Below are 25,579 nucleotides of genomic sequence, written 5' to 3' on the forward strand. Positions count from 1 at the left end.
TTCATACTGTGTAGCATTGCTTTATAATGAATAGACCATGATTTAGTTATGTTGCAGGACATATGAGTTCTCAGTCCAGTACTTTTAACAAACACACTCCCATTCCACGTACAGCCATATAAATTCAATGCTGATTTCTTTATGAACTCAAGAACTTTTTTTTTATTTAAAGAGAGAAGAAAAAAAAAGAAAGGACATAAAAAACAATGCAGTAAAAGGGTACAAATAATACAGTATTTCTAGAAAAAAATATATACAGTACGAAATCACCAGTTATCAGGCTACACATTATCTTCCCAAAAACAGTTGTCCATATCACTAAATTAAAGCATATAAAGTAAACATTCATACAGCAGAATTGGAGACAGTTCCGTTCAATGATCTAACAAAAGCTCAGTTATATGGTTTTCTGTCCCACACTCTCGAACATACCTGCGGTTATATCCCTTAGTCCACCTTACTTTCCTCTCTTTTTTTACAGTAACAATTAGACTTTTAGGGTTTTATTACTCTCACGGTTCTTATTACTTTTTTGAAGAGAATAAAAACAAATGTGACTAAGCAAAACAGAGTCAGTTAGAACAGAAGGGTGGGCATAGCACATGATGCAAAAATAGAATACCAGGTGATCAAAAGTGGTTACTATTGTGCCTCTTGCTATTTTCAAATTGAGTTGTCTATATCATCAGGTATAATAGAATTGATCAAAACAATATGGAACAAAACCAATAAAATCTACACTGAGGACCTTACAGGACTTCAAAAAAAAAAAAAAGATGATAGTCAATCCATATTGGGCATCATAATATATCTTATTCCCTTCAAAGTGATTGCCTATACCCTTAAACTTGATACTATCAAACAAAATAGAATATATAATAATCAGACAGAATAAGATGGGAAGAGCAATACTGGGGTTCAAGTCAGGTTAATAGGACAACAAAAAGGTTACTATAATATGTCTCATTATTCTTTAATTTAGTTTTCCCTTAATTAAAAAAATGAGAGAAAATAGATTAATTTAAAAATAGGGGGAAGATTGAGATAAGAGAGGACATTGTAATAGAACAACACAGGGCAGAACCGAGCAATTCAAGCATCATTGTGTTTCACCACCAGATAATCTAACATAATAGTAGTCACCATAGTGCCTCTTTCCTTAAATTATTTGAGTGTAACTTCGCGTGCTATAATATCAAGCGTATCTAGGCAGTGTGAAGCCTTTCAAGAGAATGCAAGAATTACAGAATATAGAACCTGCTAAACTCAAGAACTTGAGTTTGCCTTTCAAATAGCCAGGTATAGTGCCATATGCCTGTAATCTCAGTACTCAGGAGGCTGAGGCCAGAGGATTACCACAAAGTCATCCTGGGCTAAATAGCGAGGTTCAAGGCCACCTGAACCACATAGTGAGAACCTGTCTCAAAACAAAACAAAAAACAACCCATAGGAAAATCTCTTTATCAAGTCTCAGGGTGACTGCTAGTTTGTTGTTTTTTCTACTCTTTTTTGGCAAATTCTGATTGTAGGGACATAATTCATGTTCCTCAACATAAGTAATAGCTTAAGATTTTTCCCCAGACTTGGGTCATTAAACAAAATGAATACCATGGTCAAACAATTGGGCGTTTTCTGCAGGTTATCTAGAGAATGATTAAACATATACATCTTAGAAATATACTCTGAAAGTATAGCATTATAAAAAGTGTTTTCTGGGGCTGGGGATTTAGCTCAGCGGCATAAGCGCCTGCCTTGCTAGCAGGCAGTCGTGAGTTCGATTCCTGGTACCGATAAAAACGAAAAAGACAAAAAAATAAAAAAGTGTTTTCTTTTTTGGCCTGTTTAGGCAAACTCTTCACGCCTTTTCTGGGGCTGGCTCTACCCAACTGGCAATGCACAGGTATGAATTAAGCAGGAATGACCCTAAAGTTTTGCTGCCAGAGGTGTTGAAAGGTGCCACAGACTGCTCACACAGGCCCACTTTCAGCCTAAACAGCAAATGAATTCCCCCATCCGGAGATTAAATCCCCTCCATAACCTGTAAAACAACCCTGGGTCCCACAAAGAGACCATAGCAGGCAGTGGGCAGTGAGCTCAGGAAGGAAGGACAGGACCACCCCTCTGCAATGCCCTGAGTGGCACAGGCAAGCACTCCTGCAGAAATCAATTGATACTTTTAAAGCTAATGCTTTAAACATGTGTAGACTAAGGCTTAACTATAGATATTAAAAAGTATAAGTAGCTGCCCAAGCCCAGGCAGCACTGCCCAGGATAGAACCTCAGACAACACCAGCTAAGCCAAAGCCTTTTTCCCTGGGCCAGTGTGAGCATGGGGCATTGATGGAGGTCCTTGAAGAAGGGACTGACACTCAGTGGCAGAGTCACAGTCACACTCTGAAGGCTGTTGGTGGACTCACTTGCAGTCCTTTTGTCGACTACATAAAGCCTTTTTCTGGAACCATGGACAGTGGCCACTTGATCCCACTCTCTAGGGTCCTTGAGTGAGCAAGCCTAGCTAAGGTGAAAGTTTTATGGAATTTTATCCTAAGGAGGCTGTCCGATCAAGTGTTCCCTGGTTACTTTTAAAAGTCTGTTAGGGTGGAGGTGCAAAAGCCCCACCTCCCTCGTTGACTTTGTGGCCATCTGAGGGTATGTGCCTGTGAATAGTTTCTGCTCTTTGCATGCCGCAGGGCCTTTCGGGTGACCCTCTGGCCCCATCCTTGTTGGTTGATTGGACACCCCCACCCCCAACCCCAGTACATCTCCATCAGTACAGAGGCAAGCAAGAATAGAAACATATCTAGTACCATCTGGGGATGGCTAAGTCCCCACTTCCACCCCGCCTGCTCCACCCCCGTGCGTCCTGGACACTCCGCCATCGCCGACCCCATGTGTCTGTGTCCCCGCAGGTTTCGGGATGACCACGCCTGCCACCGTGGGCGGAAAGGCCTTCCTCATTGCCTACGGGCTGTTCGGCTGCGCGGGGACTATCTTGTTCTTCAACCTCTTCTTGGAGCGCATCATCTCGCTGCTGGCCTTCGTGATGCGCGCATGCCGTGAGCGCCGCCTGCGCCGCAGTGGGCTGCTGCCCGCACCGCTGCGCCCCGAGGCCGACGGGCTGGCGGGCTGGAAGCCCTCGGTGTACCACGTGCTGCTCATCCTGGGCCTCTTCGCAGTGCTGCTGTCCTGCTGCGCCTCGGCCATGTACGCCAGCGTTGAGGGCTGGGGCTACGTGGACTCGCTTTACTTCTGCTTCGTCACCTTCAGCACGATCGGCTTCGGGGACCTGGTGAGCAGCCAGCGCGCCGCCTACCGCCACCAGGGCCTCTACCGCCTAGGCAACTTCCTCTTCATTCTGCTCGGCGTGTGCTGCATCTACTCGCTCTTCAACGTCGTCTCCATCCTGATCAAGCAGGTGCTCAACTGGATGCTGCGCAAGCTGAGCTGCGCCTGCTGCGCGCGCTGCTGCCCGGCGCCCGGCGCGCCCCTGGCCCGGCGCAACGCCATCACGCCGGGCTCGCGCCTGCGCCGCCGCCTGGCCGCGCTCGGAGCCCGCCCCGTGCCGCGCGACCCGGACGCCGAGGGCCGCCGCCTGTCGGGCGAGCTCATCTCCATGCGCGATCTCACGGCCTCCAACAAGGTGTCGCTGGCGCTGCTGCAGAAGCAGCTGTCGGAGACAGCCAACGGCCACCCGCGCGGCGCGTGCGTTCCCGCGCGCCAGAACGGCTTCTCGGGCGGCGTGGGCGCGCTGGGCATCATGAACAACCGGCTGGCGGAGACCAGTGCCGCCAGGTAGAGCGCTCTCCGGAGCTGGCGCTTTCTTAATCTTTATCCAATAAAATGAAACCAAAAAAAATTTTATTTTTAAAGAAATGCTATTTGGCCAGGTCCGATGTTATGAAGGGCAGATTTTAGAGGATCCTGCCTCCCTCGTGAGTCCCCTCTTGGAGAACCGCGGTCCCCATCCAGCGGGTTCTCCAGGGAGAAAAAGTGGCACCCCAAGGCGCCCACCTGGCGGGAGCTGCAGCAGGGAGAACGCCACTCCCGGGCTCTGCAGACTGGCACCAAACCCTTTCTCATCCTCATAAGCAGCTGGCAACCCCAAAGCATATGGTGCATCTTTTCATGGCTCCGAATTACCTCCGCAGCATTTAGAATCCTGGCCCAGCCTAGCAGCTTCCTTCTGGTCGTCAGAAGTGAGATAGTCACAGTTTTGACAGGTGGGGGTGGGGACAGCCATATGTTGCCTCCCGTGTGTGTATATATAGAAGAGCCACTACACACAGAGAATGCTGTAGTATTATGCAAGGAGATGAGGCATAGCACCCACTTGCGGACTGTGGCATTTCCCCCACATTTGGAAATTGCAAATGGTAAGGGGCTTAGCTGGCCTTTCCCAGCCCAGAGATCGCACGATCGGCACAGCACACAGGGCGGCAACCAGCTCAGGAGGAGAGCGAGTCCTCAGGCACAGGGTCCTAGCTCTGCTTCATCCAGAGCCCCCCAGTCCCCCCACACTTGCGAGATCTATCCACGCGCAGGAATTCTCTGCATTATTGATGAAACTGTGTGACACGTCTCGAACAAGAGGGTTTTTTTTTTTTTTAACTACTGTTGATCAGTTCAACTTTTTTCCTTTTTAAAGAGCACAGCCCCCCACCCCCGTCCCTGTGAGTCAGGTTGCTGCTAACTACACCAGGAATCCAAAGCAGCCATCTACAAATATCAGGGCTTTTGGCTCCAGAGCCTGTGGAGGGCACGGAAGGACAGAATCAAGGAGTGCATGTCTTCAGTGCAGTCTGCAGTGGGGGTGGAGAGAGGTAGGAGGCAGGGAGCTGGCAGCCGGGAAAAGAACTTGAGGGTTATCGTCATGGTGTGTGTGATCCTTAAGCTGAGGGACAGATTCTCCTGGACTCTGCAACTTGTGGGTCTAGGGATGGAGAATGTGCTTTGAAACAGTGCTTTTCCACTCTTGTTTTTTACTTAAAGAAATGTTGACCCAAAGGACACGATGTGACCACATTTGACATGAAGTGTTAGAAAAGCACCAGCTTGCCTGTCTCCGGCAGTGCCGTGACCCCTCCCTCATTGGCACTGTGTCTGTAGCACACACGCACATGTCCACACTCACATGCGCGTGCTCACATGCAAACAGTATTAAGAGTCGTGCTTGAAAGTCAAGACTCCCAATTTACAGCAGGAGGGAAAATGAGTTGGAGTCTCTGGGACTCTCAAGCCCCTTGGAGATAATTTCTAAGCAGGTTGGGATTGTGTTTTAAACACACGATCTGGGGTAAAGCCAGTGAGGGGTAGGCAGTAGGCTCCTGGGGGAGCTGTAGCTCCTGGACTGTGAACCCCCGTCTAAATGGTGGCTGCAGTCACACGAAAGGGGCACACACCGGGGAGCATGTGTCTTTAGTACAGGCCCTGTCACAGGACTTAAAATCAAGTTCCAGATCTATCCCTTTAAAAGCAGGAACCACTGAAAAGCATCCAATTAGAGATATCACCTAGGCAACAGAGAGTGACTGGGGATCTGAGCCATCCCAAAGGGAAAGTGGAGATCCCATGGTAGGGGTATCTGGACCTTGAGGACTTAGTCTGCAGGCAAAATAGCAGCCCACCCAGGGGAAGAGAGTTGGCAACGACACTCTAGGCCTAAGGCCGAGCTCCAAGACTCCACAGCTAGACCGACATAATGAGGTGTTTGTGCTGCCCAGCGAGCAGCCAGCACGCATGGCAGGCTGAGTCCGTGGGGAAGACCAGGACCTGCCTCCAGAGAAAGGCAGCATGTTCCTTAGCTGTCTCCTCTGTCTGCCCTAAGTTGCTTATGCTGCAACCTTAGCTGTTTTTTATTTCCTTTCCTGCACCCTGGCTTTGGAAGGTAGCAATGATGGGCAGTTTGAGCAGGCTTCTAACAGAACCATAGCATGGTTTGAATCCCACCTCCCTTCCCTTTGACAGTTTCCTAGAGAAATGCTAGTCCTCTAAGACAGAATGATGGCTCAGGATTCAGGGTCACATGAGCATTTGTGTCTACATTCCCCTGGTCCCCACCCCAACCTCAGTGGCACTGCCTACTACAGCATACTGTCATCCTTCCCAGAAGGCCTGGGGTACAGTTCCCATGAACCCTGACGTCCTGGGTCAGGAGACTTATGAGCTATAAGGGACAGATAGTTTGGCCCATGCGTGAGGGTAAGCACTGAGAAGGGATAGGTCCCTTCCAGCATCTGGAGACCAGTGACATTGACAGAGACCCTATGCAGGTCCTTCAGAACCTCAGGCTAAGAAGGCCTCCATTTTCCCAGCTGCCAACGCCTCCCCCACCACCAGGGAGGCCTCTAGTTGACCACAGCTGGTAGCTAACTGCAGCCGGCAAATTGCTCAGCTCGCAGAGCTGCTCCCCCACTTCAGGCCCATTCCCTACCACATGCCGAGCCTATGGCTGCCATAAAGCAGTGTGGTCCCAATGCGCTCTTACCACCCAGCTGCGGCTGCACAGGAGCCAGGGTGTTCAAACTAGGCCTTTGCAGGGTTGAGCGGGCAGGTGAAGGGTCAGTCTCCTCAGCCTCAGAGTAAAGCCTGAGGCCCCAGGCCTGGGGAAGGATCCAAAGGCTCAGGAGGTCTTAGGCCCTCAGCTGGTGGAAAGTATCACAACCAGGCATTTATGCAGCATCATGGACAAGCATGCACACGTGCACACTGCAGCCTTACCAAGAGCTCCCAGGCCTCTTCCCCCTAGACAATCCTAGTCCAGGACACTTGAAGAAGAAAGATGCCAGCCTTGTGTATTGGTGCATGCCTATAATCCCCAACTATTCAGGAGGCTGAGGCAGGGTATCACAAGATGAAGGCCAGCCTGGGCAACTTAGTGAGACTCTGTTTCAAAATAAAAAGCAAAAAGGGATGGGAATGTGGCTCAGTAGTACAGTGCCCCTGGGTTCAAACCCCAGTGCCACAAAAAAACAAGAAAGGTTTCTCATGTTTCACTTTCCAGAGTTTCTCAAGGGCCTTGGGGAGCTTTTGTGTTTTACCTAGAAGCCATCAGCTGTACCCCAAGTCCAACCCTGAAAAAAAATCACTGCTCCAGGCCTCAGGAGCCTCTGTCCCTTAGACAGACCCCCAGAAAACCCCGCTTTCCACAGCCTCTGGGGCAAGGAAGGGGTGCTAAACCCCCGACCTGGAAGAAGCTTCCAGGGAGCTGAGGCAGACCTAAGCCCCCTGAAGGGGCGGCCACAGGAGGTGAGAGGTGAGCTTTTCTGTCTTACTGTAACTTTTTACTCTTAAAACACAAAAAGCACAATTCTCCATTCCATCTGGAAATCATGTCTGGATAGCACCTTGGGCCCTTCTGGGTCCTGAAGAGGCACCAGGTCTTTGTCATCTGTCGCAGCAGTGGTTGTGTGGTGTAACTACAACCTAACACTCCTGAAGGCTGCTGTGCTGGGTGGGATGGGGTGGAACCCTGCTGATGCCACTTCTGAGCCCCAAAAGGCTCAGCAACATGGATTGGGGCCTGGACTCTTGGCGTGGAGCAGCTGTCCACCCTCAGACTCCTGGAGCAGCTGTGCCATGGAAAACGAGCTTGGGCACTGACCTGGCCGAGCCTGCCTCCCTACAGAAGCTGGTCCTGGCTTTATGACTCTCACTCAGGATGGGGGCTGGAGCATGTGGCAAGCCTGCGGGGGTTCTGGAATGGCAGGTGGTTCTTTTCCAAGTGACCCTTCAAGAGAGGGCTGGAAGGGTGATTCAACTAAGGATGAATAAAATGCAGCCTGCCACCCCCTGCACTGTTTGCTTTCTGTGTGTGACATGCCACCTCTTTCCTCCTTCCTGTTCCATCTCTTTTCTGCAGTGCCTGGAAGCTGATGGCAGCCACAAGGAGCCCTGCTCCAGAGCCAGGGACTCCAATCGAGCCCAGGTCACCCAGGCCAAATGATGGTCGTGGGCTCCGGGCTGGCTGTGCTCTTTACTCTCTTCAAAGAGCACAGAGGCCCCGGCCCACTCAGAGTTTCTGATTCCATGGGTCTAGGAGAAATGAGACAGCACTGGGCTATTATTATAATTGTTGTTTTTGTTGGGATATTTACTATTATTTTTGTTTTGAAGTTGCCCAGGTGATTCTACGGGTCAGCCATGGTCTTGAACCTACACTATCAACAAAGCACTGTATCTGGGTGTGGTGGCACACACCTGTCACCCCAGCCCTTGGGAGGTTGAAGCATGAGGACTGCAAGTTTGAGGCCAGCCTGGGCTGCATACTAACACCCTGTTCCCAAAATAAACCCAAGATAACACAGAACACATTATTGTGGGCTGAGAAAAGCACCTACTTAGAAACAAGGAGATCTGGACTCTGGTTCTGAACCTGGCAGTCACTGGACTGGTGCAGCTCCTCAGTTTCCCCATCTGTGAAATAGGCTAATGATACCACCCACACACTTCCCAGAAAACTTAGGAGAAGTGAACAGTATAACACGCTCCACAGATGAAGGTTTCAGTGTTTTGATTTCATGAGGACGAGGGTCCAGGTAGCCCCTCTCACCTTCTGCAGACCTCTGCTTCAGTGCCATCTTAACCATCACCCTAACAGTACAAGCACCACTGATGCTTCTTGACCCCGTCCACATTCCCCCACCCAGGCACCCTTTCCCTTTCCGTGTCCTCTCAAGAGCTTTTCTAGATGAAGCTAATGTTCCAGCCCTGCCCACCACAACCAGAAGCCCACTGCCCAGCTCTGTGCTCCCCACTGCTGGCCACATCTGCCCAGATGCACAAGCCACCCCAGCTCAGTCTGCACCAGGGGATTTCATGATACCATGTGATAAATGGAACAAAACGTTTCCTAAAACCACACTGTTCAGGCAGTGGATTCCATTATTCTCTATTCTGGTGTTTTGTTTTATTTTAATGGTAGGCAAAGCTACCAAACTGACCTCATGATCCACCCACAATTCGCACCCAGTAGATGCAGACCACCGGCCTACAGCAGTGCTAAGGAGGGGCTCCCTGTGGCCTTGCTTATAGCCAAGACCAGTGAGGCCCCAGTGAGGCTGGGGAGTCCCGAGAACTTCGGTTCTGTTTACCTACCACTCTCCTCCCTGTTGGAGTCTCCAGCTGTGGCCCAGCTGTGTTTTATCTCCATCAGCTTGCCCTTATCTTCCTTTCAGTTTGAAAGGCTGTGAGTCCTAGGATGTTTTAGACCCCTAGCAGGCCAGACCCGCATGGACAGCCACCCTCTATTTGAATATCTGCTTTTCTGACAAGGAGAACTTGTGTTTACCAAGCCAGGCCCATGAACAAAGCAAGTGCAAATCAACCTCACTTACAAAATAAAAATAAAAAAGAAAGAAACCCTGGGAGTTTTGGCTTCTATTTCATCATAGATCAGATGAGGTAAGTAATGTGTCCAGTGGAGGCCACACACCCTTGAATTAGGGGCTGCGGAGACAAAGGAGAGGGACGGGACACTTCTTGCAGTCTCTGCCTCCAGAAGGGATAAGGTTCAGTCTCACTACTGCTTGTAGATTAGAGTAGTTTGCTTAAGTTCCAGGAGCCTGAGGAGCAGGTCAAGGAATTTGTGCTGCAGAAAAGTGACTTGGGTCACAGGAGTGGAGAAGAGGAAATGAGGGGTGACAGAGGCAGGAAGGGAAGGGTGACAGAGGCATGGCAGACCAGAGAGCATCTCTCTAAGACAGCAGTCAGCAAAAGCTGCCATTTGCCTGGAATAAGCAGAAGACTGACAAAAAGCTTTGAATGGCAACAGGTTTCAGGTTGGCCCCCTGGGATGGGGTTTCAGTGAGGCCGCCTCAGAGTCCTGGAACCCAGGAGGAGGAGAAGGCTGGGATGGGAGAGAGGATGCGCTCAGCAAGGAGAAGATGGGTTTCAGGGCCCCTGAGGTGTCCTGGGTGGTTTCCGCCAGGCAGTGGTCTTCGGAGTCCAGAGCTCAGAGCAGTGCCCTGGGCCGTCCTGAAGTTCTCAGCCTCCGGATGGTGATGAAATACAAAGCCTACAGAGCTGGGCATGTAGAAATATAAGAAGAGGATTGGAAACAGGACTCAAAGGATGGGCAGAAGAAAAAGTAAAATAGACTGGAATGAGGGTGAGAGGTAGAGGCCCAGGGTGTCAGGGTTCTGAGAAGAAATGAGCTCCAAGTGCCACCAGGAAAGAGAAAAACTGGACTGAAGGAGCACCCTGGATTTAGTGGCAGAGAGGACATCAGTGGCCTCAGCAAGAAAGCTGCAGAGACCCCTGGGCTCCTTTGGACCAGGCCCACGCTGTGTCACACCTGAGGGATATTCCTTAGGGTACAGGCTCAGCTCTGCTGACGGAGAAGCTTCAGCGGGTACAATTTCATGCTCTCCAAGAGTCCAGGCAGGCGTCTGGTCACTTCTCCTTTATGGCCCCAGCAGCCCTCATGGTGTTACCAATGTCCACTGCTCAAGAAATTGCACCGTTTCATGCACGTTTCAGCAAAGGAGCTAGAAATGAAACAGTGCATACATCCTGCCTGTCCGAGGACGTGGCCCCCAGAATTCCACACTCACATTCTCTCCCAGTGGCTGTGGTTTGTCACATGACCCGCTATAGTGTTACAGGGATCTGAAAACACAGTTTTTTCTTCCAGGTAGCTGTGAGCCAGGTGGGCCTAGGGCTCCTAAGAAGTGGAGCAGCAGCTTCCGTTGAAGCCACACAGGGGACATTGTGAAACTGCAGTGATACTTCCGGGGCTCACAGGACGCCTGGCCGGTGACTCAGACCTCAGCTGGAAACACGAATGGAGTCCCCTGGCCCTGAATCAAGACCAGCAGTTCTTTTGTAGCTGCTGGTTTCAAACAGGAGCCTAAAGAGAAGTCTTTCTAGGGTCTGTTGGCCATTTCAGGACCTTGGAAATGTAATGGTTAGAAAGAAATAGCTTAGAGCCCAATGCCAGCCCCGAGAGGAAGCCACGCCCAGAGGCGCCCCTGCCCTCAGGGGAGCATTAGTGACGCTCCACCCCACAGGAAACCTGGAGCAGAGGAGCCAGGTGCCTCTTCCAATCCACTGCACCTCGCGAGGGACCGGCAGCCAATGTAGGAAGCACCCGGGATGCAGCGATGGGCTGATGTAGAGAAACACAGAAAAATTTCAAGATGAAGGAGCAAAATACAATGTCAGACCCCAGCACACACAGAACAAGTTCAGGAGACATAGACAGAAAAGAAATTAGAAGTCAGACACCTGAAATTTCTACTTAATTCTTGTATTGTTTGGTTAATTTTATGTGGGTATGTCTGATGGTCTGAAGAGCTATTTTGAAGACATGAGGCAGTATAGTAGCCATTGTTAATTTCCTATTATCTTGTTTTGAAGTCCTGTGTCATTTTCATTGTTTTGTTTTGTTTAGGTTTATTCTGATTTGTTTTGTTTAGTTTTATTATGTCTGATTATCTGAACAGCTATTTTGGAGATAACAAGATATATTATGATAGCCATTGTTGGTTTCCTATTGTCTTGTTTTGAAGTCCTGTACTGCTTTCATTGTTTTGTTTCGTTTGGTTTGGTTTTAATCTCTTTAAAATAAAACATGAATAAATAAAAAAGAATTGAGTCCTTCCCTTCCCCTGGCTCCCCCTGCCCTGGCTCCCATTGGCAAATCTATTTGGAAGGAAACTGGCAAGGAATTTTGGGAGATGTAGTTTCCAGGCTTGCAGCCTCAGTAAGCACAGAGTGAGTTCAGAGGCTGGAGGTATAAAACAACACACCTCAGTTATGACACCTGATCACCGTGAATTTCCCAGAAAATGCCTTCTTATTAGAAGAACTGGAGTCTGGGCCAAGACACTTAAAAGTCCTTTTTTGTTTTTTGCTTTGGTTTTCATTTTGAAGTGGGGTCTTGAGATGTTATTATCCAGGCTGGTCTCAAACTCCTTGAAGTGAGCCTCCTGCCTCAGCCTCCTAAGTAGCTGGGACTAGGCACATGCCACTGTGCTCCATGCTGGTCCACTTTTTTTTTTTTTTTTTTTTTTTTGATCTTTTTCCTTTTTATCGGTACCAGGGATCGAACTCATGACCGCCTACTTGCTTAAAAAACAAAAAACAAAGAAGAGTCCCACGAGCTGGAAATGGAGCTCGGTGCTTTGTCCTTGTCCAGCAAGCTTGACGCCCTGGATTCGATTCTTAGCATCACATAAAGCAAACAAAGAAAGAGCTCCACAGAGATTTCCATCAAGAGCCACACATTTGCCCAGCACCTGGCTCCGGGTGAACAGTTGGCGCCAAATCTTTCTCTGTGGGATGGGTGGAGGAGGCCCAGCCACCTGGACACAGGAGGGAGGAAATGTCCTCACCCAGGAAGGGACAGCTTTTTGCTGGGGCTGTGTTTCCAGTACACATTCCTGTCCTGGGAGAAGCTCTGCAAACTCCAGGTCCTTCCTCATCAGTTTCGGTTTCCTGGAGGGCATGTACAGGACGTTGGCTAGATTTGCGCCACCAGGGTAGCCATGCACAGCCATCTGAATTTAAATAAAAAGAAGGAGACTGCCAGCTCTTTAATCACACTGCTCACATTTCCACGATTACTGCCGCATGTGGCTCAGAGCCACCATAACAGAGAGCACAGACATGGAGCAGAGATGTCGATGACACTGCGTTGGTTACAGAGAGCCTTAAGAGCAGAAAGCATGAACTCCAGCGCAGCCGTGGGTCTGGAGGATTGAGGCAGATGGCTCTGTCCTACCGCCATGCCCTGCTCAACCGACCTCTTCTTCTATCCCTCTGGGATGTACCCCCATTGTTTTTCACCATGAGGCACCCACCATCTCCCGTCCCCTCAGGGAGAGCAAGTGGTTACCCTGAGCCTATAACGGGTGTGTTACCGTGAGTAACGGCCCTGTAATTGGTCAGCTTTCCTATCACTGTGATATATTACCAGACACCCCCAGTTTAAAGGAGGGTTTTAAGGAGGGGTTCAGTCCATGGTTGACTAGCTTCAAGGAACAAGCATTTGGCAGAAGGGCGTGATGCAGCAAAGCTACTCAGTTCACGGCAGCTGGGAAGCACGGCAGGTAAATGGTGACAGAGGAAGGGGAGAGGAGCAGACACAGACCCCCAAGGCCATACCTCCGCAGCCCACCCAGACTCACCCGGAAGTGTGTCCACCAACCTCTGGGGCAGATCCCAAGCCCCAGTGGACCCTCCACCCTGACCTCCACAGCCTGTGCTCTGTAGACATCTCTGGGTGAAGTGGGTGCCCTCACAGCCCAGCTGTGCTAGCCTCAGGGTTTAGGTAGAGATTTTTGGAATACATGAACTTCATACATGAGAGTGCTGGTCCAAATAGTTTTCCAGGCACACATTTATATTATATTAAAGACTCCAGTTCACGAACTGCATGTATTCCAACACTAAGCGAAACTTGCTGGGGCTGCTCCCTGTGACTCACTCACTATGCAGTGCAGTGGAAGGGGGGAACAAAGAGAGGACAGATAGGTAGACAGATAGATACAAGTGAGCAAGGAGAAGGTCACAGCGCCATCCACCAGCCAGACGAGTAGCGGTCTCCACCCAGAATTCCAAGGTCAGGCTGAAGGGCCTTGAGCCTGCAGCCTTATGGGAAACTTCACCTGACCAACTCCCGGGGGGTGGGAAGAGGCATCTCTGTGTTCTGGGACCCAAGCACCCACTCCAAGGCCCACGAGACCCTGGAGGATCCTTGAGCAAATATATTTTAGTGCTGCCTGGGGCTGCCAGAGCCTGTCGCTCCCATGAGGATGTGAGTAAAACGGGGCTGTGCTCATCCATCCCCAAATGACAAAATATGTAAACAGAGATCATCGGCTACTGGAAGCCATAGAGACAGAAATGAGAGAGGATTGCTGAGTTTTGTTTTGTTGTTCTGTGTTGTGTTTTGTGTGGGTGTTGGTTGGTTTGTTTTGCTAACAGAAACTTTTCCCTCAGGGCATGACTTATGGAATAAATGACAAGGGAAGGACACACCTTGGTCCACTTATCCTACACTGCAAATGGCTAGTAACAGAGCTGCTGATGACAGGAATAAAGGAAAACACAGGGGGGACACAGGCAGGGAGGACGTGGACTAAACGGCTTTGCGGTTTGCGAGGAAGGACAGAGCAGTCACGGTGGTTTTTTCTGTCAGGGGGGGACACCTGCAAATGGGTGCCTCGCCTCGAAGGTCACCTGAACAGGGCTTCTGTGAGAGACGCCTGCAGCCCGAGTGGGCAGTCACACCCCCAGATTCAGTCTCCAGAACCCAGTCCGTACTCTGGGCTCCCAAACCGCTGCTCCTGCTGGCTTCCACACCTAATCCAGGCCTGGCAGATGTGGCTCTTGGGCAGTCTCGGCTCCAGCAGTGTGGCCCCTTCTGTCCCCAGCGAGGCCTCTCCACCCAGCTGACCCCTGCTTTCAGCTCCCATGGGAATGTGCAGAGAGCGATGGTGGCTGACACGGTAGACAAAGCACGCAGCTACACCGGTCCTTGGACATCGCTCAGATGACAGGAGAGGACATGTGCCTGAGGCTGATATTTGCATCGCCGCCAGGCCTTGGGGGCGGCCAACTGTCCCTCAGCTCCCACTGCAGACCCTGAGTCACCGCTGAGCCCGGCCAACGCGCTCCTGCTCCACTCCCCTTCTGCGTCAATGCTCTGGGTATCAGCACCATAAAAGTCAGTTGTTCGGTGTCTGCTTGGTGCCGGGCTGACCTGTGGAGTGTGGTGAGTACTTTCATCCGCACTGACCTTCGGACGAGGTTTCCATCATGCACATTCCTTCGCCTCTCTGAAAATCAGTTGCAGTCTATCAAAATGGGAAAACAAATCCCCTGACTACGCAGTGTGAAGATGATCGGAAGCGAGGTTTATAAAGTGTCAGACACGATGTCTACCACACTCAACGAGTATCAGTTCCCTTCTTCCCTTCTCACATGGGTCCATAATTTAACTTTTCTTGTGTCAACCAGACTAACCGGGGTCACCCATCCATCCACCCCTTCCTCTCAGCTGCCCAGCCAGCTGGGCATTTACATCATGACTATGCATTAACAGCTGCACGTTTTCCACAGAAGTAGGCACGGGACAATGCAGTGCAGAGCACAAACTAAATATCCCGAGCTGGACATCAATAACATGGCAGGAAATGAAAGCTGTCAGAAGAGAAGCGCAGGGAGAGTATTCGGAGATCACCCATCCAGGCCTCTTCAAGCTCCACTAGAAGCAAGGCCAAGATTTCATTTTATTTGATAAAGCATTTTCATGTTCTTAATGAAGACCACCAGGATGCTTTTTTCCTTTTACACGAGGAAAATGACTCAAATTCTAATTATCTTAAGCTAGGCAAGGGCCCTATCTCGCCTTTCATTTGACTGTGCTCATTGCTTAGCTGCTCCACTGAGGACAATAGACAGAGCCCAGATTCTTCCAAGATTTTAATTGGCCCTTCCACGGGGGACTTTGCAGCCCAGGGAAGGACGGAAATGAGAAGGTCATGGGTACAGTGCAGGCGGCTCCTCAGCCTGGGGTCCAGCACAGCCGCGTGGGGGCAAGCTGCAGGCAAGGGACCCGAAGCCTCAAGAGCTCCCCCTCCCCGTCCTGCCCACATCCCGAGTCACCCCCAAGAGGAATGCCAAGGAAATATGTCCCCTGTAACTCCCTGATGGGTGGCTGTGGCCCCCAGGCGACTACAAGCCTGTACTGAGGACGAGGGCTCAGAGCTCAGCCCTGCCCCTTGCAGAGTGCGTTTGGGTGCCGCCCCAGCTCGTTTCCAGTCCCCCAGGAAATCGTTGCCTTGCCTACATGACCAGCTTGCTCTGACTTTCTGAGTGACAGCCACAGGGCTCTGTGGGCCACCGGCAGGAGGGAGAGGCTCTGCGGAAGGCCAAGCCTTTCTCTCCCTCACTCAGAGATCTCAGGTGAGCACTCAGGGGTCACCGAGGCTGCACCTGCACGATCCAGGTTCTGGGCAGCTGCATTTCCTAGGCAAGGCATGAGCGGCTGGGTCTCCCTATTCTTCCCCCACGATGTTTGCTGTCCACACTCCATAGAGACCCCTGCCTTGGAGGAGGACAGGAAGTGGGGCTGTCTGCACTCACAAGCTAAGGCTGACAGGACGTTAGGGGTGCCCAGCCCCACTCACAGGCCAGTCCTGCTCAGCAGCTTCTGCCTCCTAGTGAAGGATTTCCCAAAGCCCTTCTGCATTGCACTATGCTGTCAGCCACAAATTCATGCTTCACTCTGGCCTTCCACCCAGCACATGGGAGGCTGAGGCAGGAGGACTGAGAGTTGGAGCCCGGACTGGGTAAAGGGGGAATTTAGAATGACCCTGTTTCAAAACAAAAGATCTCAAAGTGGAGCTCAATGTGAAGGTTCAATCCCCTGTACCACAAAATAAAAACAAAAACCTTCCCAACTCAGGTCTTTGGTGGGCTTAGGGATTTAGCTCTTTGGGTGTCAGTCTGAGCAGACCAAGGCCTACACCCAGCGTGCAGCCCAGTGAGGGCTGGAATGTAGCTCCACTCAGGCAGCGACTGGGTACAGAGCACACAATGTCCTACACCCCATCCTGCACTTCTCCTCACCTTCATGCTGTGCGACATCTCCAGGCCTTTTTATAATTTTTATTTTTGCGACAGGTCTTCACTAAGTCCCTAAGTTACCCAGGTTGGACTCACACCTGTGACCCTCAAGTCTGCCAGAGGGCTGGGATTACTGGAAGGAGTCACTCAGCTCCATCTTCAGGCTTTGGATCAGGCTACTGTTAAAGAGTTATCACTGACATGTGTTGAAGACTAACAACAGGCAGACATTCAAGGGCGCCCTGGTCATACGGGGAACCGCGAAGGGGTCTTCCTGCAGAAGAGAGGGCATGAACTCACTCGAGCACAATGTGAGCAAGGGGGGATTTGTGCCAAAGGGCCCAGATTGGGGGGGGGGGGGTCACTGGGTGCAAACATGGTGAGTGGATTCTTCTGGAAGCCAAGCCAGGGTGCTGGGGGATGGCTCTGATCAGGAAGAGGTCAGGGATTCCCCTCACCTGGTTTAGCAAGGCTCTTGCTTGAACCACATTCTCCAGGAAGAGAAAGAGAAGCCTGGTCAGCCTGGGCAGAAGGCAACTCGTGGAGTTCATGGAAGCTTTGGTTGAGGAGTGGTTCCAGTGTCCTCACCTCCCTGAGACCTCTCCTCCTGTCTGCAGAGATCTGCTCCTGCCATCCCAGGGGCCCTGCCTCCGGTGCCTGGGATCCTTCCTGAGAATTACCTGTGGGGAGTTGGCCTTGTTGTTGTCTGTTGGTGGGCAAGTCCCCTGTCATGTGAAGGGACACAGATAGATAAGGGTGACACCGAATAGGCCAGAATGAGAGAGTGACCAAGGGAGGAGGACACCATGGGCCATTGCTCTGGCCCCTGAGCCCCCGGGGCCTGAGGTCAGTACCCTGCGCCTGCCCCGAGCAGTTCTTTTGATCTAATTATGGACTTTCTTTCAATTGAAAGTAAGAGTTCTGATTCCTAACAAACAGGTAATTATGCAGATTCATGTCTTGGAAAGCCCGTTAGGAGTCCATTGTTAGGGGTTGCATTTTGACTCAATCAGTTCCCGAAGCACCCAGGGATTCTTTGTAGTAGCTCTGAAATAATACAGAATTTATTTGGTCTTTTGTCCCCAGTGTTTGACAAAGAGCTCCTAAAACCCTTCAGACCAGCAGTGCAGGGGCTGGTGCAGGAGGGCTGGCCAATGGCAGGTAGAGGACAGGCCTGGCGGAAGGACTGAAGGAGGCCGAGCAGAGGCAGAGCCAGGCAGCACCTGGGCAGGGGCACAACAGGTGAGGAGCCAGGCCAGGAAGGAACCGACACCAGCATATTCCGAGAGGTAAGGCTGCCATCATCAGTGATCTCAAGCCCTGGGCTGCAGGACCACGGGGCAGGGCCAGTGAGATAACAGTCCAGAACAGGCACCGGAGATGGCCAAAGCTGAAGGTGCTGGGTATTTCTCATTCAGGACCCAGGTAGGGTGCACGGGAGAATGAGGTAGGCTGGGGTGCAGCTCAGTGGTGCATGGGTGCAGTGGTGAGCACTTGCCTAGCATGTGAGGCCCTGGGTTCCATGCCCAGTGTCACAATGGGGAGAGGGAGAGACAGACAGACAGACAGACAGAATACGAATCGAGACATCACCTCCAGGGAGGACAGCGATGCTCCCATAAGCTCACGGTGGGTGGTGAATCAAGTGGAAGGAGCCACTCGCTGAGCCCTGAGAGGCTTGGAGAAAAAGCTGCCTTGAGACCCGTGCAGGCCAGCTGTGGAAACGTAGGGGACTCCGCCACCTGAGGACGAAGCAGGAGACAGCCGTGGATTGATTCCAAGAGGGTCCCAGAGAGAAGGTCTCTAAGTGAGCCACCACAGTCTACTGAGAGAAATCTGAAGAAAGCGATAATAGCCCCAAAAAGTTCATGACAGCTAGGTGCTGAGATGCATGCCTGTCATTCCAAAAAACTAAGAAGGAAAGACCTCACGATCAAGCCCAGCCAGGGCAACTTGGCAAGTCTTGTCTCAAAATAAAAGTAACAAATGTTGAGGATGTAGCTCAGCATGAAGACATGGGTTCAATCCTCTGTACAGGGAGAGGAAGGGAAAAGCCCCACGCCATGACCTGGCTCCTCTGGCAGCAGATTCTGGGCAGGAAGGAGTGTGGTCAGTGCTCACCTGCTAAGTCCCGCACCGCCATTCTTCCCCGGGCTGGCTGCTCTCCCTGAGGTGTCTGGGAGCCAGTTACTTCCCTGAAGAGAGGACAACTTACAGCACTGCTCGTTAAATATGGAACACACCGCTTGACATGGTGGTACACATCTCCCAGCAGGGGGGAGACTGAGGCAGAAGGTGAGAGAGATGAGTTCAAGGCCAGCCTCAACTACACAGCAAGACCCTGCCTCAACCCCATGACTCCCCTAAAAAGCAATATTATTCCTAGGGAAAAAAAGCAGGGAGCTTTACTTCCAGCCAATTGCTTTTCTGCTGGTCAATTCTCACACAAGGGAAAAACAAGAAGAGGAGAAGGAGAAAAAAGGACCCTGTGACTGAGGACCACACACTGCCAAAGACAGTCTATAATAAGGAGCTCGCCCAGGAATTACCACCTGGATCTGGTGCTCAAAAACTCAGTTCAGGTTCATTATTTCCAGTTAAGATAATCAACCCCAAGAAGAAGGGAAGAGAGAAAGTTTCTGCATAAAAATTAATTCCTCCTTTTTGTTACTCCTGAGCCCTGAGGGAGGAGGCTCTGCCTGGAGATGATTGTGCTTAGCTCTGTGGTAGGAAGACGTGCTGGAGGGCTGGGATGGCCGCCAGCCAGCAGGGCCAGAGGCCTTGGGCACATTGACACCCGAGCATTCTGCCTTTGACACTCTGCGGGGACAGACTTGTGACTTAATTTTCCCAGGGTAGGAAGGGCATCCTTGTACTGCTCTCCTTCCTGCAGCGCAGCCCAAACTATGAGTGCAACTGTTGGAGTCATAGCAGCAATGTTGGCCAGGAGGGACGGACATTGGTAGGAGAAGCCATGCAAAAGGACAAGCAAAGGAGGCAGAGTCCCTGGTGCCCACCGAGCCACCCCCTAGCCCTAGACTGCCACCTCCAGGTCTCTTTTGTGTGCAGGAGAAATGCCTTTTATGCAATCTATTCCTGAATCTTTTTTTTTCTTTTTTTTTTTTTTTGTCTTTTTCATTTTTATCGGAACCGGGGATTGAACTCATGACCTCCTGCTTGCAAGGCAGGTGCTTATGCCGCTGAGCTAAATCCCCAGCCCCCTGAATGACGATCTTAGGCAGCCACTTAGCTTTTCTGTGCCCCAGTTCCTTGTCATAAAGCGGGGTAATAATAGTGTCTACCTTATAGATTGTTGAGAATTAACCAGGTGCCAGACATACAGCACTGGTGTAAGGGGCTGGCCATCATATCTCATCTATGCTACTATTTTTCAAATAACTTTATTGAGACATGTCATTCACATACCATATAGTTTGCTATTTTAAATCTATAATTCAGTAGTTTCTGGCATTTTATAGTTTTGTGATTATCACCATGATCCAATTTTATAACAGTTTAGCATGCCCCAAGGAAAGCCCGCGCTCATTACCAGGCCCTGCCCTCCTCCCAGGAGCAGGTACGGGGTTTTGTTTTTGTTTCTTTGCTATGCTGGGGGGTCCCAGTTCCTCAGATATCCTAGAATATCCAGCTGTAGTCCTAGCCCAGGGTTTTTTTAAACAGTAAATTCCCTTTAATCACAATTTTTAAGTGTGCTTGAAGACACATAGCTCAATGGTAGAGCACATATTTTCACGTGCAAAGCCCCCAGTTCAATCCCCAGCACCACAGAAAAAATTTTTTCTTCCCCAAGAAAAAGAACTTGCATTAAAATACAAATTTATTCTTATGTTGTGGTATACCAGGTCTTTCTTAATGTGTCAATGTGCAAAATGAATATCACTATTTAAATAGTTTAGGTAGTTTCCTATGTGAGTTTTCCATCTAACACTGATTACGATATACTATCGTAGTATATATATATATATATCCCTTTAAAAAAACTGGAGTTATGCTGGGGATTTAGCTCAGCGGCATAAGCGCCTGCCTTGCAAGCAGGCAGTTGTGAGTTCGATCCCCAGTACCGATAAAAAAGAAAAAGACAAAAAAAAGTAAAAAAAAAAAAAAAATGGAGTTAGGTTAAGTGAAATAAGCCAGATATGGAAAGACCAGCACCATAAAACCTCACTCATATACAGAATATAAAAAATTGATCACATAGCAGCTGAGAGAGGAAGCCAGGCAGGGTGGCACACACCATGTACTCTGGGAGACTGAGAGGCAAGAAGAGTTCAAGTCTGAGTCCAGCTTGGGTAACTTAATGACTCAAGGGGATCCTGACTCAAGATAAAAAAGGGGATATAGTTCACTACGAAGCCCCAGGGTTCAATCTCCAGAAATGCAAAAATAAAAGAAAAAGATCAAAGCTGAATGCATGGCAGTGAGAGGGGGGTGGAGAGCAGGCAGGAGGGAGCGACGGGCAGGGACGGTGAAGGGCACCAAGTTCCGGCAAGGCGCAGGGAAGCCCTCCCGGGGGGCTACTGGACAGCAGGCAAACCGCAGACGTCCGTAACACAGTAGGTATTTCAAAGCCAGCCGAGAGGACTGCGAATATTTGAATAAAGAAATGATAGGGGTTGAGTTGCAGCTCAGTGGTATAGACTGGCCTAGATGTTCAAAGCCCGGGGCTCAACCCCCAACATGGAAAAAAATGAAAAAAGACATACTTTTGAGGGGACAGATACAGTTCATTTGAACACTACACAACACTACATGTGGTGTCAAAAACATCACACTGCCCTATAATGTGGATAATTTTTATGAATCAGTTAAAAGTAAACTTGATAATGAAACGTCTCCCTAATTGCTTTCTCTTGTAGTGGTTCATTCACCTCCAAACTCCCCAGTGCAAATGGCAGCACCATCCGTTCCTTTGTCCCCCCGGCATGTCTTCCAGCTGGCTGCTCTGCAGGCTGCGAGGGCGGCTGGTCCTGAGTCTGGCAAGTCACCAGTGTCACAGGACACAGCTGACTTGTCACCTTCGCTGATGAACTTCCCCCAGGCCTAGGATGACGCAGGCCCTGAGTTCCAAAAGCCTGAAAGGCCACTTGGCCCCACCCACCTCTTTTCTTTCTCCAGGGGTCCTTCGCTGGTTCGTTCAGTCCGTCCGATTGGGATGCCTGAGTCCACTTGTTCCTTTCCCGCGAAGTGGCCCCCAAAAGGGTTTCAGGGAGAGGCACCATCAGTGAAGGTTTCCAAGCCCCAACAGCCTCAAGCTGAGATCATGACTAATAAAATCTGAAGCAGACAAGTGCTCCTCTGCTGATGACACACTGGTGAGCTGTGCTGCTAACTTGACTCTTACACAAGGGTAGTTCAAAAAAAAAATGGTAGGTTGGGGTGGGGACCACTGTGCAGCGGTTTTGGGATGCTGACATAGACCCCATGCAAGGGGGGTTGAGCTCCTTTTCAGGGTGAATGGAAAGTCATTTTGCCAAACTATCAGCCATCAGAAAACACCCCAGGGAATACAGATTGGGGGCCCTCACCCGAACTCAGGCCTCAAGGCATAGTAGCATGGCCAGTGATGTTTGAATGCTTTTAGTTTGGGGCATTCCCTAGCCCCACTCTTCTCTGCAACCCTAAAACAAACACAGACACAGAGAAGGATACAGACCAACCTAAAGCCATGGCTGGATGGCAAAGCAAGGAATACTGGCCCAAGTCATCCCTGATACATCACCTCGCCACCCACTTTAATCGGCTGAGTCTACCAAAGCCGACTCGGAGCAGCAAGAATCCCAGGGTTTCTTCTTTCGGGCCAGCATCCTAAAGCATTCCTAGATGTAACACATATACCTTACAAAGGACTGGAAAATTTGAGGACACCAGCTGCAGTGTCCCCCTCCAAACACCGCTGACATTTTATTCTGGCTCCCCACTCTCCATGCTTCTGGCTGATCATCGCTTCTCTAAAAACAATTGTCTGTCCAGAACAAATGGTATCCCTGGGCTGGGAATCAGCAGTTGGTGTCCAGGAATCTTCCAAAAGGATGTAACTTCCCAACTGCTCACTTTGACACTCATCTTGACAATGCTATTTAGAAGCACTGAACTCATCACAGCTCAGATGCCAACTATATTTTAAGTTTCTAAATAACAGCAGCAAAACTACGGATTCTGGAGGCAGGATGCTGGAGTCCAGAGCCCAGCTCCACCACTCACGGTGCATGTGTCGCAGGTGCATTAAGTGACCTTCTGGATCTAACTTTCCTCATCTGTAAAATGTAAATAATAAAATACAAAGTTTTTGTTTGTTTTATTTTTTTTTTAAGAGACAGGGTCTCACTATATTGCCCAGGCTGGAGTGCAGTGGCTATTCACAGGCGCGATCCCACTACTGATCAGCACGGGAGTTTTGACCCGCTCCATTTCCGACCTGGGCCAGTTCACCCCTCCTTAGGCAACCTGGTGGTCCCCCGCTCCCGGGAGGTCACCATATTGATGCCGAACTTAGTGCGGACACCCGATCGGCATAGCGCACTGCAGCCCAGAACTCCTGGACTCAAGCGATCCTCCCACCTCAGCCTCCCGAGTAGCTGGGACTACAGACGCGCGTCACCACACCGGGCGGTCCAGCCCTTTTTTTGAGACAAAGTCTCATTAAGTCACTAAATTGCCCAGGCTGAACTTGAATTTGTGATCCTCTTGTCTCGGTCTTCCAGAGTGCTGGGATTACAGGTGAGCACCACCGCGGTCCAGCTGCATTTCATCAAATTCTGGATGTCGTGTGAAGATGTAGTTAATACTCAAACAGGGTGTGATGAGTATGTGGAACACCGAGGTTTGCAGGGCAAAAGTTACCCGTGAAATGCAGCTGCCCAAGTCATCCAGGTAGCTAAGCACGCTCTTGTTCCTCCAGCGAGGTGGCAGAAACTGCTGGGGAAATGCTCCTCATTTCCCTCCTCTGAGAGCACAAGTCCTTGTGGCAGCTAAACAGCATGCCGGCCGCGCGGGGTTGCTTCCTCTGCCTTGTCCTGGCACCCAGAAGGGTGTTCACAGCCCACAGCCCACTGTGGTGGGGAGCTCACCCGAACCCGTCTGTTAAGCAGCGTGGCGTGGGCACAGACGGGGACAACAGCAGGGAGAAAACTATTATTTTAAGCTGGGCTGCATTTCTAGTTTTAGTGTGAAATTATGTGAATCACTGTGGGCATTTCACCATCTTTGCCAGCCACACTCCATCTCCTTAACCCAAACACTTGGAATCCACAAGGGCAGTACAATTGCTTTTGGATATGAAAGTTCTTTACTCATTTGTTCTTCCCCATAAGCTAATTAACAATGTTTAATTTATTTCAGACCAGGGACTGGCTTTTCCTGACTATTCTGTGCATCGTTTTAATCAACAGAATGTAACCAACAAGCCTAAAGAGCCATTCAATACTGAATCAGCAGCTCATACCATATGCTGAGGGTAAAAACACACTTCCCCAAAAAAGCTAAATACAGAAAGACCAAGGATAGAAGATGTATTTAATACTCAAGAAGTCTAACAGGATGTGCTTAGTATGTGGAACACTGAAATTTTAAGGGAACAAATTATTCCTTAAATATATCTACCCTAGTCACCCAGCCAGCTAAGTTGGTAGAGGCTGAGACTCTTAAAAATACCCACCCTGACACATCTTTCCTCTACCTGCTCTGTTACTATTTCAAAGCACAAGACAACATTTTACAGGGAGGGGGAGAAGACAAACTAATTACAAAAGTGCTGCATCTTGGATGGATTGTGCTTTAAAAAAAAAAAAATGGAAAAGCCAAGTACAGTACTTTCTCCAAAAATACATGGCCAACAGATCTTATGATTAGCAATATGGTTGGCTTCCAAACTTGGGTCTCACATATTCAGTTTAATCTGGTATTATCCAGGTTTATATTTGAGTGGGGACAAATAACCGAAGCATGTCACTATTAACACTGTTCAATGTAACTGTCTTCAATGGGTCGGACATTAGTTTGTATTCAGCTTTACATGTACCATTCCAGAAGGAAGGGGACTCTTAACTGAAAGCCAGGGTGGTCTCATTAGCATATTCATGCAATAATCACAGCCTAAATTTGAATCATCCTAAGTAGATCTGTTATGTCTTTCATTTTTTCCAAAACGCCTTAGAACTAAACACTGAACCTCTTTTAGAGAGATGAAAGTAGCCTGATTTTCTGGGCTTGATAGACAACACATTTTCTTGGAATCAACATGGCTGCCCTATTTCTTATAGCCGTAACAACTGAGACCACCAACTGATTTCCATTTTAAACATGCTTTTGTGCAGCAATCCTAAAACACTCTTTCACAGCCAACCAAGGGATGAAATATTTCATTGGAATTTGAAAACTGGTTTTTTAAGTTATGTAAAGTTTTTTCCACTTGTTACTAAAGGATTTTGCAAACCAATAAAGATAGCTACATTTAAAATTTCGTTCTGTTAAGACTGCCTTCTTTCCAAGTTTTTGGTATTGAGAAAAAATTAATACAAGTCATTCTAAATTATCGATGAAGAAAATACAGTAAAAAGAGCATTTAAAAAGGCTTATTAGGATTAAATTTCTACTTGTTTCTCTGTGTACAACCATACAGCTTGACAGTAACTGTCAAGAAAGCACTTGTACCAATGCTGTGGGGGGCAGAAGCAGGAGGATCATAATTCAAGTCCAGCCTGGGCAACTTAATGAGACCCTACGTCAATGTTTTTAAAACGGTGTGGAGTGTGTGTGTGTGTGTGTGAATTTCAGTGCAAAAGCCCTGGATTCAAACTCCAGTACTGGGAGGAAGGGAAGGAAAGGAAGAAAGGAAGTTCCTGCAAAATGTCTGTGATCGTTAAACCTAGAAGCCTCTACAGCCCCTAATCTGTGACCTCCCTATGTGCTTCCCTGCCACCAACCACACCCCTCATGTACACACTCATGGTTTTCACACTTGCCGCTTATTTTAGGTGAAGATCACCTA

General features: G+C 49.5%; 1 protein-coding gene and 1 pseudogene across 1 annotated transcript in view; both read left to right on the top strand.

The window, feature by feature from the left end:
• Positions 1–7,789, top strand: part of Kcnk12 (potassium two pore domain channel subfamily K member 12) — a 42,720-nt gene extending 34,931 nt beyond the window's left edge. The window contains exon 2 of the mRNA XM_003473076.4: positions 2,910–7,789. Coding sequence (XP_003473124.2) covers positions 2,910–3,796 — 887 coding nt within the window. The 3' untranslated portion in view covers positions 3,797–7,789. The remainder of the gene's footprint in view (positions 1–2,909) is intronic.
• A 3,001-nt stretch (positions 7,790–10,790) lies between these two features.
• On the top strand, positions 10,791–10,920 carry LOC111757788 (small nucleolar RNA SNORA2/SNORA34 family; annotated as a pseudogene).
• The last annotated feature ends 14,659 nt before the right edge of the window (positions 10,921–25,579 follow it).

The sequence above is a fragment of the Cavia porcellus genome, unplaced genomic scaffold (assembly GCF_034190915.1).
Source record: "Cavia porcellus strain 051 isolate PalLab524CR breed Dunkin Hartley unplaced genomic scaffold, mCavPor4.1 scaffold_1, whole genome shotgun sequence".
Taxonomy (NCBI): Eukaryota; Metazoa; Chordata; class Mammalia; order Rodentia; family Caviidae; genus Cavia; species Cavia porcellus.